Source organism: Antechinus flavipes, chromosome 1, assembly GCF_016432865.1.
Source record: "Antechinus flavipes isolate AdamAnt ecotype Samford, QLD, Australia chromosome 1, AdamAnt_v2, whole genome shotgun sequence".
Lineage (NCBI taxonomy): Eukaryota > Metazoa > Chordata > Mammalia > Dasyuromorphia > Dasyuridae > Antechinus > Antechinus flavipes.
In genome coordinates this window covers 725,567,587-725,584,060 of record NC_067398.1, presented here as the reverse complement: position 1 = coordinate 725,584,060, position 16,474 = coordinate 725,567,587, and the positions used below count along the sequence as shown (strand labels likewise).

At 48.1% G+C, this 16,474-nt stretch overlaps 1 protein-coding gene across 2 annotated transcripts; it reads right to left on the bottom strand.

Annotated features, from left to right (window-relative positions):
• Positions 1-1,018: 1,018 nt before the first annotated feature.
• LOC127545870 (zinc finger protein OZF-like) lies at positions 1,019-15,915 on the bottom strand. 2 transcript variants are annotated; one of them, XM_051973374.1, is made up of 5 exons: positions 15,412-15,915; positions 14,330-14,456; positions 13,995-14,090; positions 12,170-13,385; positions 1,019-8,967 (listed from the first exon to the last, which is right to left on the bottom strand). In XM_051973374.1, exons 1-4 carry the CDS (start codon positions 15,445-15,447, stop codon positions 12,172-12,174), a joined length of 1,473 nt encoding a protein of 490 aa, XP_051829334.1. In that variant the 5' UTR covers positions 15,448-15,915; the 3' UTR covers positions 1,019-8,967; positions 12,170-12,171. The 2 variants fall into 2 exon arrangements, with proteins under 2 accessions (XP_051829334.1, XP_051829333.1); XM_051973373.1 differs by lacking the exon at positions 1,019-8,967 and having other exon boundaries at positions 11,198-13,385.
• Positions 15,916-16,474: the final 559 nt, after the last annotated feature.

The following is a 16,474-nucleotide window of genomic DNA, read 5'->3' as shown; positions in this document are numbered from 1 at the left end:
AAATTTGCACTCGGGCCTTCCCAATCCCAGACCCAGCAATCTGTGCTCTTTTTTCAGGCATCACCCTACTTTTGGTGCGACCTGCCTGGGAGTCAGGGTACCTGCATCCTCATCCATCCCCGGGCTACTTTTTTCAGAGTGGACTAGTGCTGTTACCCGGTCATGACAAATTGCAGGCAATGTCAGCGGCTTGTTGCTGCTTCAGAAATGCAGCCTCGCTCCTCGCCTCCTGGCTTGGGACCGCTTCAGAGCGGCACTTCCAGCTTCTGGAGGGGACACCTGGTTTCAGGGGAACAGCACTTTCCTGGTGGAGGACTGATCCCCGCTTCTCCTGTGGATGTGGATGGCTTCTGGATGCAGGCTAGAAAGTTACCGCTCTGCTCCATTGACTCTCAGAGGCTTGGGGATTCAAGGACAATTGTATTCTTTCTTTCCCGTCCCTTCAATCATGCTTGCTTGCACGAGGTCATCCAGTAGTTTAATAACAGATCAATAATTCCCCATGAATTTGCAGCGATCCCACCCAAATCCTGGAGGAGAGCCTGGGAACGTGCGGGAACACCTTTCCCTTTTTGGAGTATTCTGGGCCCAAGAGCTGAGAGACGCAGCGCAGCCTGCCTTGAGTTACATTCACGGTGGCAGGGAGCAGTAAGCAGTCCCAAGGCCTGTCTCCCTGCATCCCAAACCACCGAGGCGCCATCACTCTGACCACTCATGCCTCCCCTGCTTCTCTGTGTGCTGAGACACAGGCTGGGATCTTCAGCTTCAACAGATCACCTTGCCCCATTTTCCAGATTGTGACAGCAGCAAGCCCCACTGGGAGAGTGATGACTGTAGGCTGTATGTATCCTGGAGTGTTGGATCCCATGAAGGAGCCGTCAGGCCCAAGTACTCAGCCGAGGACTAGTGCCATGGATCCAGATGAGGAACTTACTTTCTGCAGGCTCTCTCTAGCCATGGCTCAGGGACCTTGGGGCTTGGGCCCAGCAGGGATCCCTGTGGAATGACCAGGGGCAAGTTGCATGGTAGGCGATCACAGCTGAGAAATTACCCAAACATGGCCAGAGTTGGCAGGTAGCCCTGTGTGTTCATGAATGTCCCAGGGCCAGTCCATGCTGTGCTCCGCCCCCCAGGGACCTTCTCCGTAGACAAATTCAATTTGGAAAAAATGTTTGCCTGAAGGTACCCTCTGTCCCCATGGGAAGAGGGGTGGCCATAAGCAGTGTCTGTGCTAGTCCAGAGCCTCAGGAAGCAGAGCGGGGCCACTTGGTTTGGACTCCTCTCCTATCAGGCTCCTTCCTCCCTGCAGAGGTGAGAGATCAAGCTCCCTGATTCTTGGGGAGAAGGAGGGAAAGTAGAGTGGGCCTTTGCAGTGTGGCTTCCGTTAGCACTTTTTTTTTTTCCAAAACATATGCACGGACAATTCTTCAACATTAGCCCTTGCAAAACCCTGTGTTCCAATTTTCTCCCCTCTCCTCACCCCATCCCCAAGATGGCAAGTAGTCGAATATATGTTAAATATGGTAGAAATATATGTTAATAGATGCATATATATTTATAATTATCATGCAGCACAAGAGAAAAAGTGAAGCAAAATAAAATGCAAGCATACAACAATAGAGTGAGAATGCTATGTTGTGAAGCACACTCAGTTCCCACAGTGTCTCTCTGGGTGTAGATGGCTCTTCGTCACTGAACAAATGGAACTGGTCTGAACCATGTCAATGTTGAAGAGAGCCACGTCCTCCTGGATTGATCATCATGTAATATTGATGCCATGTACAGTGATCTCCTGGTCCTGCTCACTTCACTCAGCATCAGTTCATGTAAGTCTCTCCAGGCCTTTCTGAAATCTTCCTGCTGGTCATTTCTTAGAGAACAATAGTATTCTATAACATTCATGTACCATAATGTATTCAGCCGTTTCCCAACTGATGGGCAAATGCTCAGTCTCCTGTTTCTTGCCACTTGTTTCCATTCTTGATGTGTTCATTCTGTTGCTTTCAGAGGCTTAAGTCCAGACCATGATGATGCTGGAGATACCTCTGCTGGTGATCCCTGCTCCAGCCCAGGGGCAGTCACCTCAGGAGATCAATTAGGACACCAACATTCATTAAGCATCCCCGCCCGGTTCTCAGGGTCCCTCCTGGAGACAAAGCTGCCCTCACCATCCAGGGGGCCAAGAGCGAGGATGGGGCAGAATATCACAGCCACCTATGGTACAACAGCTATAAAGCCTCACAGAGATAGGCTCAGATGAGAAACTGGGGAAAAAACCTGTTGCAACCCACTTTGTTCCAGCTGCTGAGGGTACCAGGGATCTTTGTGACATCCACCTTCCTGGCACAACAAAGGACACTTCCATTCCCTCTAAGAGTCTGTTTCCTGAGCCGGCCGCTCTAGGAACAGAACTCAAAAGCTGTGGCCCTGTGGGACGAGAGCCTTCCCTGTGGTATGTCCTTTGGTCTCCGTGCTTTTGCCAGTGGATGAGGGCCTTCAATCTGGCTGCTGGAACGCCTTCCCAAGTCTCAGCATGGTGCTGCTGAATCCCCCTCCTTCTGTATGGCACATGCATATAATCTGAAGTGTTCGCCGTCCTCTGGGAGTGAATGGTCATTACTTGCCAGGATGGTAGCCATCTTTGAGGTAGGGAGGGGACTAGTGATGGGGTCTCCCTGCCCCCAAAGAGATGCAAACAGGAGGGGAATCCTTGACAAGCAGAAGCATAGCTTAGAAAGTGAGATGTCGAATTTGTTGTATGTGTTAAAAGTCAGCCATCTAGAAGAGATTCAAAGTTACTGTGTTCTCATCTATTCTTTCCTAGTACAATGGAGCTACAAATGCTCACTTGATTGAAATTTTTAGCTTCCACTCAAGCATTCGCAAAGTAAAGAACTGTATAACCCAGAAAATACTAACAACACACACACACACACACACACACACAACTGTCATCTGGGGAAGCAAAGGTTTGTGGAGCTGGATCCCTCTCTGGAGTTCAGGAATAATAGCTAATTATTGGACTTTTTTGATGAGCTTTTTTCAGTGTAAACAAAACTGAATAAATGAAGTTATTAAAAATCAAAAAGAGAATATAAAAATATTCACAATAACTCTTATCTTCCCCAAAATTATTAATTTCTTGAAAGACAACTATTATGTTCGGGATCACAGAGGAAACATTCGATATCGTCTTTGGAATCAAGGAGTACACAGTCTTGTTGGAGAGACAGGATGAGCAGAAATGAAATGGCAATGAACCCAAGAGTGTGCATTGTGTGGAAAATAGCAGGAACCCGTCATCTGTGTGAGTTCAGACCTGACCTCACACCCTCGTTCTCATTTGTCCTTCATGTTGGAATGAGTGGCCAGGCCCACTGAAGGTCCCACTGTGGCTGACTACGCCCACACAAGTTCGGAAGGCTGCAGGAAGCCGTCCATTTCTGGGGGCACTTTTCCAGCCAGGAGCCAGCAGGGTCCTTAAGAAAGCTCCTCAGACACTCCAGGGATACCGAATCCCACCTCTGCTTCAATGAGAAGATGGTCCCGTGATCTGGGCCCCCTATAGAGCCTCCTGTAGCACCCCGTTGCTTCATCACGAGCCCCTGTCACAGGCATTCCAGGGAGATGAAATAGTAGTAAAATAATAAAATAGCTGAATTGCCGTTTGTCTTGTTTTAGAAGAGGGTCACCGACAGCACGGAGAGCCCGACTCACATGTGAATGGGGTTTGAGCCGGGCAGAGCTGCCCGGTCACCAGCCTCTGATTCTCCCAGGGTCACAGCGTCCGGGTGATGGACGATGGCCCGGGATGCAGGATTGGGATCTTTAGTGTCTGACCAGGCTGATCTGTGCAGTCTGCCTGCGGTCACAGCGTCTCTTCCAAAGGACACTTTTGCTGCTCCAGGCTAGCTTGCCTGCCCTGTGGCTGGCAAGTACTTTGGGGGGATGAGGGTCCCTCCAGGGGTGGCCAATCGCTATGGGGGCTGGGCTGGAAGCAGGACAAATGGTCGGGGAGATGCTGATATTCCTGGGTCACTAGTGGCCCTTAGTGTTGGGAGGAATGGCGTCCTTCTCCACAAGCTGTCTCCTTCAAAGAGGGCGCGGGGGTTAAGGAAGGAGCTACTTCTGACAGAGGCCCCTGCCCTGCCGAGCCTCAGTCCTGGATCCCTTCCACTCTCTGCGGAGGCTACTGAACGAGGTGGAGGGAAATGGGGGGGGGGGGAGATTTGCTGCTGGACAATCCTGTATATTGTCCAACCTGTATATTGCGCTGGGTAATCCCACTGTATCTCCTGTAATACTGGCTGCCTCCAACCACAGGGATCCTGCTGACCCTTTTCTTCCTCCCTTGGACCTTACCACGCACCTACTTTCCCCTCTCCAGGTGCCCAAGAACCTGACCTCAAATGTCAGTTTACAAACTCAGGCCGTGTACATGGGTACACATGTAACGTCAGACAACTTGGTAATACCCGTGGCTGGAACCACAGCAGAGCAAAGGAAGCTCTCCACTTACAACAGAAAACACTAATATCCAAGCTTGGGAAATGAAACCTTAGCTGGAACTGGCCACAGGCAAAGGACATCGAGTGGAGTTTCACGAACCTGAAACATGGTGCAAGTTTGATGCTGAGAAATCAGAAAAGAACAACAAACGGGATAGCTCATGAAAATTTGCACAGATGTTGGATCGTTACGAATATAAAATGTCCATCAGTATTGTAAAGAATTCAGTGGAAGCTCTATATAGAAGGTCCGAGAGACTTCGAAAGCAGAGGTGGGGAGGCTGTCTAGACTCATGGAACCACTTTGATGCTGTAAAATAACTAATATTGAGTCTACTTTCAACCAAAATGAACTTGTGGGCTTACTGCCAAAAACATGCAGTGAGATTTTCTGGAGTTTTTTGATAGGTTCAAGCCTAATAAAAAGAACCATTATTACCTCACAGAGTTTTGTTTCCAGAAAACTGTTTAAATTTTAAAATGTAAATAAAAATTATACGAAATTGTAAAAAGAAAAAAACCTTGAGGCCATTTGCAGTGAGCTTCCCCTTCCTTCTCTCACATAACCTAGATGCCTTTTCCAAAGGCATCTTCACCCATCTCCCAAGTGGCCCTTCTCCTTGCTAAGACACCCCATCTTCTTCCCTCTTTCACTTATTTGCAATCTCTCCATCTACTGGCTCCTTCCTACTGCACACCACCATGGCTACATCTCGCCCTATTCTGAAAAAACCCTCATTAATTCCTTCTAGCTTAACTCTTATTCCACAAGGACCTGCCTTTGGCGGACACTCTCTTCAAGAACTTTACCTACAAAAGGTGCCTCTGCTGCCTCTACTCTTCTCTTTAACTTCTCTCTCCCATTAAGAATCCTTCGATCTCCATTCCCCTTCACTCTGAAGATTTTGACTTGATTAAATTATCCCCAATACTCTTCTCTCTAGGTTTTTGGGGATATTCCTCTCCTATTTTCTCTCTCAGCAACTGCTCCTTCTCTGTCTCCTTTGTTGGATCCTCCTGCAGATCTCATGTTTTAACCATAAGTGTCCCTCAAAGAGCTGTCCTGAGTCCTCATCTCTTATTCCTCTATACTACTTTACTTTAACTCCCATGGATTTAATTACTTGTAGCAATTGGAGTTTTAATTAAAATAATTTCATTTTCATTCTTCCTATGCTGATGATTCTCAAATCTACTTTTTCTGACCCGGACCCTCTGCTGACCTCCAACCTCACACAATCAACTGATTTTTTAATACATCTCAAAACTGGATGTCCAATAGACATCTTAAACTCAATGTCCAAAACTGAATTCATTATCTTTCCCTTCAACACTCTCCCCTTCCATCATCTTTATTATTTGTCAAGGGTACCACTCTCTGGGGTTCCAACATAGAAGTCATCTTAGACCCTTACTGTTGGAATCTTTACAAACTACTAACTCATTAGAGTTGATGTTTTGGGCCAGAACCTGAAAAAAGGTACTAAGTAGAACTAATTGATACAGTGCTTGTGTTTACACCTTTACTCATTGGAGTTCACAAGTATGGGAGACTCACAAAGTAAACTTTGTAACTTTGTGAATTCACACCTCCCTTGAAACTCTTAGGGCCAGAGACTACTATGGTAGAAAACCCATAATCCCATTCTCTCAGAAGAGTCATATATAAACCCAGTGAAGAGAGATTCATACCAATATTTTCTACTTGGCTGGCTGGTGGCAGAAGAGAGTTCAGCTGGATTGGAGAGGAGTACTCTGGTGCAGACACAGAGCACTTTGGGAGACTGAGAGCCAGAAGCCCTCTCTCAGAGGCAAGACAGATTCAACTTGGAGCTGGATTGGAGGCTGAAGAAAGCAGAGGCAGAAGCAAAGAATAATGCCTTCTCTCCGAGGCAAGAGAGATCCATTTCATTTTCCACTTGGTTGGCTGGAGGAGTGAAGGACAAACTTTTGGATTTGGAGACATTCGGAGGGAGCTCTTGGAACCAAGCAGAGAGATAGGCCTCTAAGCTAACCAGGCTATATTGGAGACAATAAAAGATCTGAACTTTTATCAACTGGTTGCATTTGGGGTAATTATTGATCTGAACTGATACTAAGGCTGCCTCCAGAAAACCTCCCCAAGAAACCTGCTCTCACCCAGAGAGAACCATTATCCTATTATATTAAAGAAGAAAAAGAACACCAACACCTTACTATCAGCCTCCCATAGCCAATCTGTTGTTAAAGCCCTACTCAATTAACTCCAGCGGTTCCCCTTCACCTCAGGAATCAATTTGGTATTCAGGGCCCTTTATAAGCTAGCCCACTTTTCCATTTTTCTGGCACATTATATCCAACCTTGCCTTTATTTGTTGTTCTTTGAATAAGATATTTTGCCCATTTTCTCTGTCTCCCAATCCTGGAATGCTCTCTCCTTCACTCTGATTACTGACCTTCCTGGTTTCCTTAAAGTCCCAAACTAAAACCCCACCTTCTACTAGAACCTTTTACTAATTTCCCCACAATTCCAGAGCCTTGCTTGTGCTGATTATTTCTAGTTCTCATATTTCCCCCTTAAATTGTGAGCTGTCTGAAGGCAGGAATGATCTTTAGACCTTCTATATATCCCTGAAGTTTGGTGTTTAGTACAATTCCTGACACAAACAGGTATTCAGTAAATGCTTACCAACTGACTGACCTATGGGTAAACTGCCCCTTCTGGAAGCTGCAAACTGAGCTCACCGTTCTACCCTCCTTTACTGACTCAAATGTTCCCCCACCCTGTGCTGGACCCCTTTCTTTCTCCTGGCCTTGATGTTCTGGACCAGTTCTTTTTCCTCTCTCAGAAAGCACTGGGCAGATCACCTCCTAAAAAATTTGAAAAAACAAAACAGAAGTTGAAATAGAATTTAAAACAAAATTAGACTAAAATTTCACTGAGAAAGGACACATATACTCTATAAAAAGTTTATTAAACTCCAAAATCAATCCATCAAAACAAATCTGAAGTGGCATAAAAGTATTTTAAAAAGGAAAAAAGAAAAAAAAAATAAAGGCTCCAGAATAGCAGGGAGAAGGGATTAAAACCTTATGATTCTAAATTGAGGAAAAGTTTTTAAAAGTTAAAAAATTCCTCAGGCAAGTCTCTCTTTAACACCTGTTGGTGTTTGGCTCATAGCTGTGCAGTGTGCAGAGTACTGACTTAGGAAAACTAGTTATTCCCTCCACACTGGCTCCCACTTTTGGAATTGCGGTGCTCTTTGCTCCCAACTTCTCTCCAGGTGTGACTTTCTTTATACCGCCTTCCCTTAGCTGGCTTCTCCTGGGATTCTGCAGAAGAAATCTGAGCACTGAAAGCAACCAACTCTTGAACAGTTAATTCTGCTTCTCCCCTCCCTCACCCCCATTCAAATAGCCTCAGGCTCTCTGGTCCAAGGAGGGAAATCTAGGTATGACCTAAAACCTTTGTTTACCTTGAGCCTCCAGCTGACAGTTGAATATTCTAGTGATTATTTGACCTTAGCCAGAGGAGACAAGCTACAGCCCTTCTCTTTGCTACAAGAAGAGCCATTCATTACTTCCTCCCCTCTGCCCACGTTTAAATCAATAAAATACATGTAGGCCACTAATAAAAAGGCTAAGAGAGTTTTATCTTTATAATGCTTTTAAAGCGTAGGTGAAGAGAAATGAATAAGCTTTATAAAGAAAGATAAGCTTTTGGCAAAAACATACTGTCCCTAGGGCAGGAAATGGGAAGGGCCACAGCATCCTTGTCTCAGAGCTGCATCTTCCTCAGGATGTGTGAGCTCAGTAACCCAAGGGTCTCCCCAGACCTCCCTCTGGCCCCGAAGCGCTTTCCTGACAGGGTGCCTCTGGTGAAGGCAGCCCTGGAGCTCACTCACTTGCCTGGAGAAGCCCCAGACCAGGCAGGTCTGGCTGAGGGAGTTGGGGTACAGCCCATCTCATCCCCGATGAGCACCTGCCTTGCTCTTCCCCAGTCCCTTAGGAAAGGTGAGAGGCCCTCCAGCAGCTCAGGTAAAGAAACTTGGGCTGAGCTCCTGTTTGCCAGCAGAGATCTTCCCCAACACCCAGTTAATACATACATGCTCTCACACACATACCCCTTTATACACAGGGATAGGAGGGAGAGAAAGCTGCGGATCTTCAAAATCAGCCATTACAAAACGGAGCCTCAAAGACAGAATAACAGATCACTGAGAGATTCATAGCAGACCAAACTCCAGAAAGGAGAAAAACTTCATGTCACTCCCCACAAAGGCAACTCCAGATCTTAATGCCACGGGTCAAGTCTGACCTTCCAGACAGCAATGAGACCTACTGGGATAAGGACAAAGTCTGACCATGGCTTGGATGGGCGTTTACCTTCATCACAAACAACAGGTAAAGGGGAGAAGGCAGAACTCACGTGTGCAAGTCCAGGAACCAGAGCAGGAGCATTACAGAGAAAATTCAAGGTCTATGGAGGAAGAAATAGAAGTGATTTGGTGAGTGATGTATGTCATCTTACAACCTGGCTGGAAAGAAAGAAGAGAGACAAGAAGTTTGGAGAACAGGTTCTAAGCTCAGCCCAGAAGCACCATCTGAAGAACGGAGGACCTCCTCAAATGCCCCGAGGTTCGAGTTCTTCTTACTCTGTCTCCACCAAGAGCAAAGCAGCAAATGGCATCTTGACTTGCCTTGGAGATTATTTCACCCTACAAAAGGCAGAGGAACCAGGGGAAATTCTATTTTGAATCTGTTTGTCAGATTATTGTTAGGGTGGAAATGATGGGAACCTGGAAAGGGGGGTTGGAGAGGAAAGACTTCTCCTTCCTAAAATTTATGATTGTGAAGAAAACTAAGATCAGTCTGCTATGTGCCTTAGGTTTGGGGAAAGCAGATTTTTAGTGGGGTTGGGAGATTCAAAGGATGAAATTGCAACCACCACGGATTTTACAAAGAAACGGCACAGAAGAGGTTGCTTCAGGGAGGAATTGAAAAGACAACAAAAGGGTTTGGATTCTTCTCTGAAAAGCTGTATTGGAGGAGAGAGGGAGCTGATAAAGGCCTAGATATCTGTCTGAGATATGGGGAGCATGACCAAACGGCAGCAGGGAGAAGGAAGAGCTGTGAACTCCTCTTTTGTCTTTTTTCCCCATCAACAAGAATGAACTTTATACCAGGAATGATACAAATACAGTAAGTGGGAAAGAGTAGATACGAATGGGGTCTGAACTGGAAGATGTTGCCAGGAAGCCACCGTCTCTGGCAGCTCAAGGACCCCCAAGAAGAAGGACTCAAAGATGGGTCATTGGAATCCCAGTTTTTCCCGATGGGAAGCCGGCCAACTGCCAGCTGGGACTTAAAAAGAGATGCTTGGAGAACACCCAGACAGGGACGTCCAGAGGCTGCACTAAGAAAGCGGCGAAGGCGTGGGAGTCACTTCACTTCCCTTCAGACAGGATGTGTGCAAAAAGCTCACAGATTCCCTAACAGAGTTACCATGCTATTCTAGTGGAGAACCTGGGAGAAATATGGCCGAGATAACCACGCAGCTTTAACAATCAGACCAGGTTGGGACCCTGGGACTAGAACAGGCATTAATGGTTCAGGCAGCCCATGGGGGAGCACTAGCCTGTGGGGGAGCACTCCAGAGTTTAACCTTTTATCTGTGACACACGCAAAGGAGCAGAAGATGTATTGTAATGATGGGCGGTGGCTTTATGATTTATCTTGGAGGCAACCAGGAAACACTCAAGATTCTGGAGCAAGGCACTAATACAGTCAGATCTGCGTACTGTGAAGGCTTTGGCAGCTTGTGGGGGAGAAGCTGAAACTAGAAGCACTCGCCGGGTTGTCTATGGGCCAGACATTAAAGTCCTTGATTCTTAGCTTCCTCTTCTATAAAATGGGGGTAGCTCATGTAACATATCCATGGTATATAAAGGGCAATAATTGCCATCCCCATTATGATTATAGAGTTATCACTGGTAGGAAACCCTGAAGAGTGACATTTCAGAGGAATGGAAGAATCAAAAATGAGAAACTTCAAGGAGCTGAGAAATGAGTGGGAAGAAAAGAAGTGGAGCTTATGGTATAAGCAGATTTTCCTAGGAGTTTGGCTATAAAAGTAAGAAAGATATAAAGTGATACCTACAGGGATGGCTGGCTCATGTAAGACTTTCTTAACGAGGGAATAAGACATGCAATTGTTTATAGACAGCAGAGTAAAAAAACTGAGAAAGAAGGAAAACTAGTAAGAAATAAAGGATCCTCAAAGCAGTAAACTCCCTGAAGAGACTAGAAGGAATAGGATAAAAGGCTCTTAACCTGGCTTAATTACAGTGCCTTCTTTCTATTATTTTCTATTTAACTTGTATATATGGCTTGCTTTGTATAAAGCTGTTTGCAAGTTGTCTCCCTCAAGCTTTTTGAAGACAGGAACTGTCTGGCCTCTTTTTGTATCCCTGCACTTAGCACAGTGCCTGGCACACAGTAGATGCTTAATCAATGTTTACCAATTGACTGAACAAGGCTTTGCTAAGGAGAACTGCCATTTGTTGCTATTAGGGACTGAAACAGAAGAGAAATATGGAACGAGAAGGAGCAGTTTTAAGACAAGGAACTGGAGAGAACAATTCTATTACTCAGTTTCTTTCTTTCTCTTCTCCTTCTCTGCCAAACAGAATTTGGACTTTTTAATGAAATTATTTTGTAGTTTAGTGCTTTTATTTTATGGGAATGGATCTTCCTCTTAGAAAGTCTGACTGTTCCAAATCAATTCAATTCTACTTTAATAGGGATGCAATATGCACAGGTACAAAATAGGGACAAAATGATTGGGATTAGGATGGGAGTACAGAGTATAGAAATCTGGAGTCACAAGAAAACAATATTGAGATGACCAAGGAAGGCCAAACATCTAGAGTTTGATCTGAGCCTTGACAAGAGCTATGGAGTCTAAGAGGCTGAAGAGCGGGGCTATTCCAGGTACAGGGGACACGGCTTGTGTAAAGGCACAAAGGAAAGGGATGGGATATCATTTCCATGGAAAAGAACATAGGCCATTGTGGTTGGAATATACAAAGTAACATGGTGATGATTCTGGAATATGAGGGACTTTAAGCATCCCTAAAAGAAGTTCCTATTTTACCTAGGAAGGAACAGAAAGCCATTGAAGGCTTTCAAATAGACTCCTTTCAGAGTCAGGCTTTTGCTCTAAGAGGCTATTCTGACAGCACAATCTGTGGTATGCTGATTAACAGAAAGGTTATTTCAAAGGTCTTCTTGACAAATGAGAAGGTCTGTGACCAAATGTGTTGAGTGGATGAGAACAATGGTATATGACCATAGAACTGACAAGACTTGTAGACTGATTGCAAATGGAATGAGATAGTGATATGAGATCTAGGAATATAAGATCTAAGGAAAATATGTGTCAAAGAGGAGCAAACCTTTATGATTAGGAAAAAAGAGGACAAATGCCTGTCAGATTGTGACAACTTTTTTTTAAAGTGTATTAAAGAGTAAGTCATCTACAATATGAATGGCTTAGGGGAAATGGGTGATCTGGGTTTCAAAAGTAGACGAAATGGTTTGGAACTGTTTCTGTGGGAAATTAACCAGATTTCCTTCCTCTACAGGATTTCTATTATTTTTGGCAAAGTTGAAAATCTTACATTCATAAGGCTTCCCCTTCATAAGGTGCCTCTCCAGTATGAATTCTGTAATGCTGAGTAAGCTGTTTGCTGAGGCGAAAGTTATTCCCACATTCATTACACTGATATGGTTTCTCACCAGTGTGAATGCGCTGATGTCCTGTAAGCCCTGTACTTCGACTAAAAGCTTTCCCACATTCATTACATTCATAAGGCTTCTCTCCAGTGTGAACTGTCTGATGTTGAGTAAGATGTGCTCTTTGGCCAAAAGCCTTCCCACATTCATTACATTCATATGGTTTCTCTCCAGTGTGAATTCTCTGATGTCGATTAAGCTGTGTACTCTGACTGAAGGCCTTCCCACATTCACGGCATTCATACGGTTTTTCTCCAGTGTGAATTCTCTGATGTTCTGTCAATGCTGTGCTAAGCCTAAAGGCCTTTCCACATTCTTTACATTCAAAAGGCTTTTCTCCAGTATGAATTGTTTGATGTCGACTAAGCCCAGCACTTCTTCGAAAAGCCTTCCCACATTCATTGCATTCATATGGTTTTTCTCCAGTGTGAATTATCTGATGTCTAGTAAGCTGTGAGCTCTGGGAGAAAGTCTTCCCACAGTCAATACATTCATAAGGCTTCTCTCCAGTGTGATTTCGCTGATGTCCTGTGAACCCTGAACCGAAGATTTTCCCAGATTCACTGTATTCCAAAGGTCTTTCTCCTGAACGAATAGTTTGATGTTGAATAAGTGCTGATCTCTGGTGGAAGCCTTTCTCATAGCCATTGCATACATAAGCTTTTTCTCTAGTATGAAGCACCTGATGAAGCTTTGAGCAGTGGCAGAAGGCCTTCCCACATAATTTACATTCACAAAGCTTCTCTCCAGGATGAATTTTCTTACTTTCAATAAACTGTAAGTTCCTGGAAAAGGCCTTCCCATATTCCTTATACTCATAACATTTCTCTCTAGTATGAGCTGGCATATTATATTCTATGAGTTCTGATATGTAATTAAAGGGTTTCCCATATTCATTACACTTGGTCTCTGTATGTATGTCATATCTAGGGGCATTCTTCTCCTTGTTCTGCTGCCTCTCAAAACTAGCACCACATTTGCGAGCTTCTCTCCAATTGAAGTCACAGGGATGATCCCTTTCTAGTCTTTCCTGAGATGATTCTTGTGACAGAAGTCTCGGATGTGAGGCTGACTCCTTGGTTGCAAGTCTAGTTTCCAAAACTGAAAGAAAGAAACAAAAAGTAAATGTCCTTTCGGTGACCTGCTGTACACACGGTTTTTATTTCCATCTCTATCAAGGAAGGTTCTTAGCAAAAATAACCTGAGCTCTGTAGGAATAAGTAAAGTCTTTTCACAATCCTTCGAGGACTACATGAATACATATTACCCTTGTCCTCATTACTATGTGAAAGCCAACTGTATCCTGGAGGCTTGGGCCTGGAGACAGGCCTAGAAAGTGTCCTGCCTACCTCTGTGATGTGCCAGAAACTGAAGCAATTCTTGAGTGTTGGTGACACCAGAAGAACTGTGTTCAAATCCTGCTTTTGATATGAGCTATGGGATGATGGGCGAATTGTAGAACTTCCTTGAGCCTCAATTTCCTTGCTTACAACATGGAGAAGGCAAATCAGTTAGGATGTTCTAAAACAGGAAAGGGAAGCTCAGACCACACTGATTGACAGATTGTTGGAGTAATGAGAGAATTAAGAGATTACCTGGTCCAGGAGTACTTAACTTTTTTGTATGTCATGGATGTGTTTGGCTCAGCCCCCTCCCCAGACTCCCGCCAGCACAGGTCCCTGGCCCTTAGGGGACGCCTGACTCACTCACCTGCTCGGCTGCTTCCTGGGGCGTCTCCCTCGGGCACCCACGGTCCTTCCCCTCGCTCCAGCTGGCAGACCACGTGGGCACTGGAGACAGCAAGCCCTGCGCATGGGAAAGGGGAACATTGGAGCCCCACAGTCCCCCCGGGGGACACTCTTAGCCCTGGACAGTGGTCATGAGGAGGGCACAGACGCCTCCAGAAGGGCTCTAGCATCATCTCCCTGCAGCCACGGGCACTTGGGGGCCCAGAGCAAAGGCCTCTCCTTAGGTCCCGCCCCTCGGCCACACCCGGCCCCCACCTTCATTCCCTCTCCCCTGTCCCGGGGCAGCGGGGTCCTCACCCAGGCCCACCAGGTTCCGGTAGTTCTCCAGCATCACCTCCCGGTACAGCTCCTTCTGGCCCGGGCCCAGCTGCCCCCACTCCTCCCGGGAGAAGTCCACGGCCACGTCCCGGAAGGTCACGGAGCCCTGAAGGAACAAAGGCCCTTGTACTTTCCCAGAATCCCTCCCAGTATCTGGGCTTGCCCCGGGGGAAACACTGAGTGGGCTCCTGCTGTATGCACCAGCCCCCACTCTACTGCTCATGTAACCTGCAACAGCCGTGGGGGAGGGGCCCAGGCGCCCACTTTCCCTCAGAAATGGCTCCGTGAACTTGTCTTATATAAGAAGCAACAGACCCAGAATAAAACAAAGGGGGGGGAGGAGGGGAGAGGGAATCTCTGAAAAATAATTCTGAAAACCTGACATTTGGGGCAGCTTGGCGGCCAGCACAGGCAGGAGGCCCCAGACCCTTCCTGGCTGGGAGAGTGACCCTGGGTCAGTCCCCCCAATGTCCCCAAACAAAGGAAAAACGCGACGGTCAAAACCCGGCCCCGGGGACTCAGCAGGGCAATGAGACCACCCACGGAGGTGCAGCTTCCCCTGCGAAGGACCCAGGGCTGCAGGGAGCTTTCAAGGCCCTCCTTGGTCCAGCGCCGACCCCTCCTCTCCTCAAGCTTCCCCTTCTGGTCCCCCTGGCGGCCTGAGGCACCTCTGATAGCGGCCCCAGGGTGCCCCAATAGTGACCCAGGGCTCCCGACAGCGGCCCGGGGCACCTCTGAGAGCGGCCCCGGGGTGCCCCAATACTGACCCGGGGCTCCCGACAGCGGCCGGGGCACCTCTGATAGCGGCCCCGGAGTGCCCCAATACTGACCCCGGGGCTCCCGACAGCGGCCCGGGGCACCTCTGATAGCGGCCCCGGGGTGCCCCAATACTGACCCGGGGCTCCCGACAGCGGCCCGGGGCACCTCTGATAGCGGCCCCGGAGTGCCCCAATACTGACCCGGGGCTCCCGACAGCGGCCCGGGGCACCTCTGGGGCCGGTCTAGGGGCGTGTCTCCAGCCAGGGCCCCAGGGATGCCAGCGACCTCCGCCTCCCACTTACCCGACAGGCCCCGCGTGCTGGGGGCTTGGCAGCCATCCCACCTTCCTCGGGCCGCCCTCAACTTCCGGAAAGGTGGAATTGGGCCAAGGCCGGCCTGCGGAGGAAAAGGACGGGCTGAGAAGGGCAGGCCAGGCCCCGCCCTCCCGGACCCCTGGATTCAGGGACCCCGAGGTCGGCCCGAGGGGTTCCCAGCAGGAACTCGGGGCCAGAAAAAGATGGAGACAAAGGGAGCTCCTCCACACTGAGCGGGGTCAAAGGAGCCCAAAGGGCACAAGTCCACAAAAAGGCAAACCCCGGGGGCCTGGGGAGGGTCTGCCAGGCTGTAAGGAAGGGTCTGGGGGGAACACGGAGAGATTCCCTGCCCGAGACAGAAAAGGTCCAGACAGAAGGAGAGGATGGGGTCCCACGGGGCAGACCCGAGTCCCCCCAGGAGCCTGGAGCCCACCAGGAACATGGAGCCCCCTAGCGGAGCAGGGAGCCCCCACAGGGGCAGGCTCTGTATTCTTCCCCACACGGTGGTGCTCCCCTCCCCCAGCGCCCCCCAGCCCATCCATCTCTCCACACTCACTGGCTCCGCGCCTGCCCTCGGGGACTCCCCGGGAAAGAAGGAATGAAGAGGAAGGGCGGAGGTCCCCCGGGGCGCTTAAGGCCTCACCTAGTCCTAGGGCCAGGGACTCTGGGGGTGTGGGGAGAGCCCCAAACCTGGGAGGTCACGGGGGGCTGGGAGGGCTCCCACGTACCCCCCAACCAGTGAGGTGGGAGGGGAGGATTCAAAATCAGACCCCAGAGAGTGGTCACGTGGTCTGGGGGGGTCCCTCAGAGCAGCAGGACCCCCGGGCTTGGGGGGGGGGCCGGAGCCTCAGGGCTACCTGTAATAAGGGGGCGTGGCCGAGCCCAGGACTGGGGTGGGGGTGGGGGGAACAGACACCAGGGGGCACGACCTGGGACAGTTCATGAGATGGAGGGGGAGGGACAGGAGGCGTTCCTCCAAGGGGACCTCCGAGGCCTGACTCCAAACCTCAGCCAGGATACTCTGGGTCTTGAACCTGCGTTAAGGGGAGCG

Bases quoted from the DNA above. Each gene is read 5' to 3' on its own strand.
- LOC127545870 (XM_051973374.1), bottom strand. From the start codon at position 15,447: ATGGCTGCCAAGCCCCCAGCACGCGGGGCCTGTCGG. The intron at 14,457-15,411 runs GTAAGTGGGAGG...TTGTTCCTTCAG, and splicing joins CAGCACGCGGGGCCTGTCGG to GGCTCCGTGACCTTCCGGGA. The intron at 14,091-14,329 runs GTGAGGACCCCG...TCCCATGCGCAG, and splicing joins CCGGAACCTGGTGGGCCTGG to GGCTTGCTGTCTCCAGTGCC.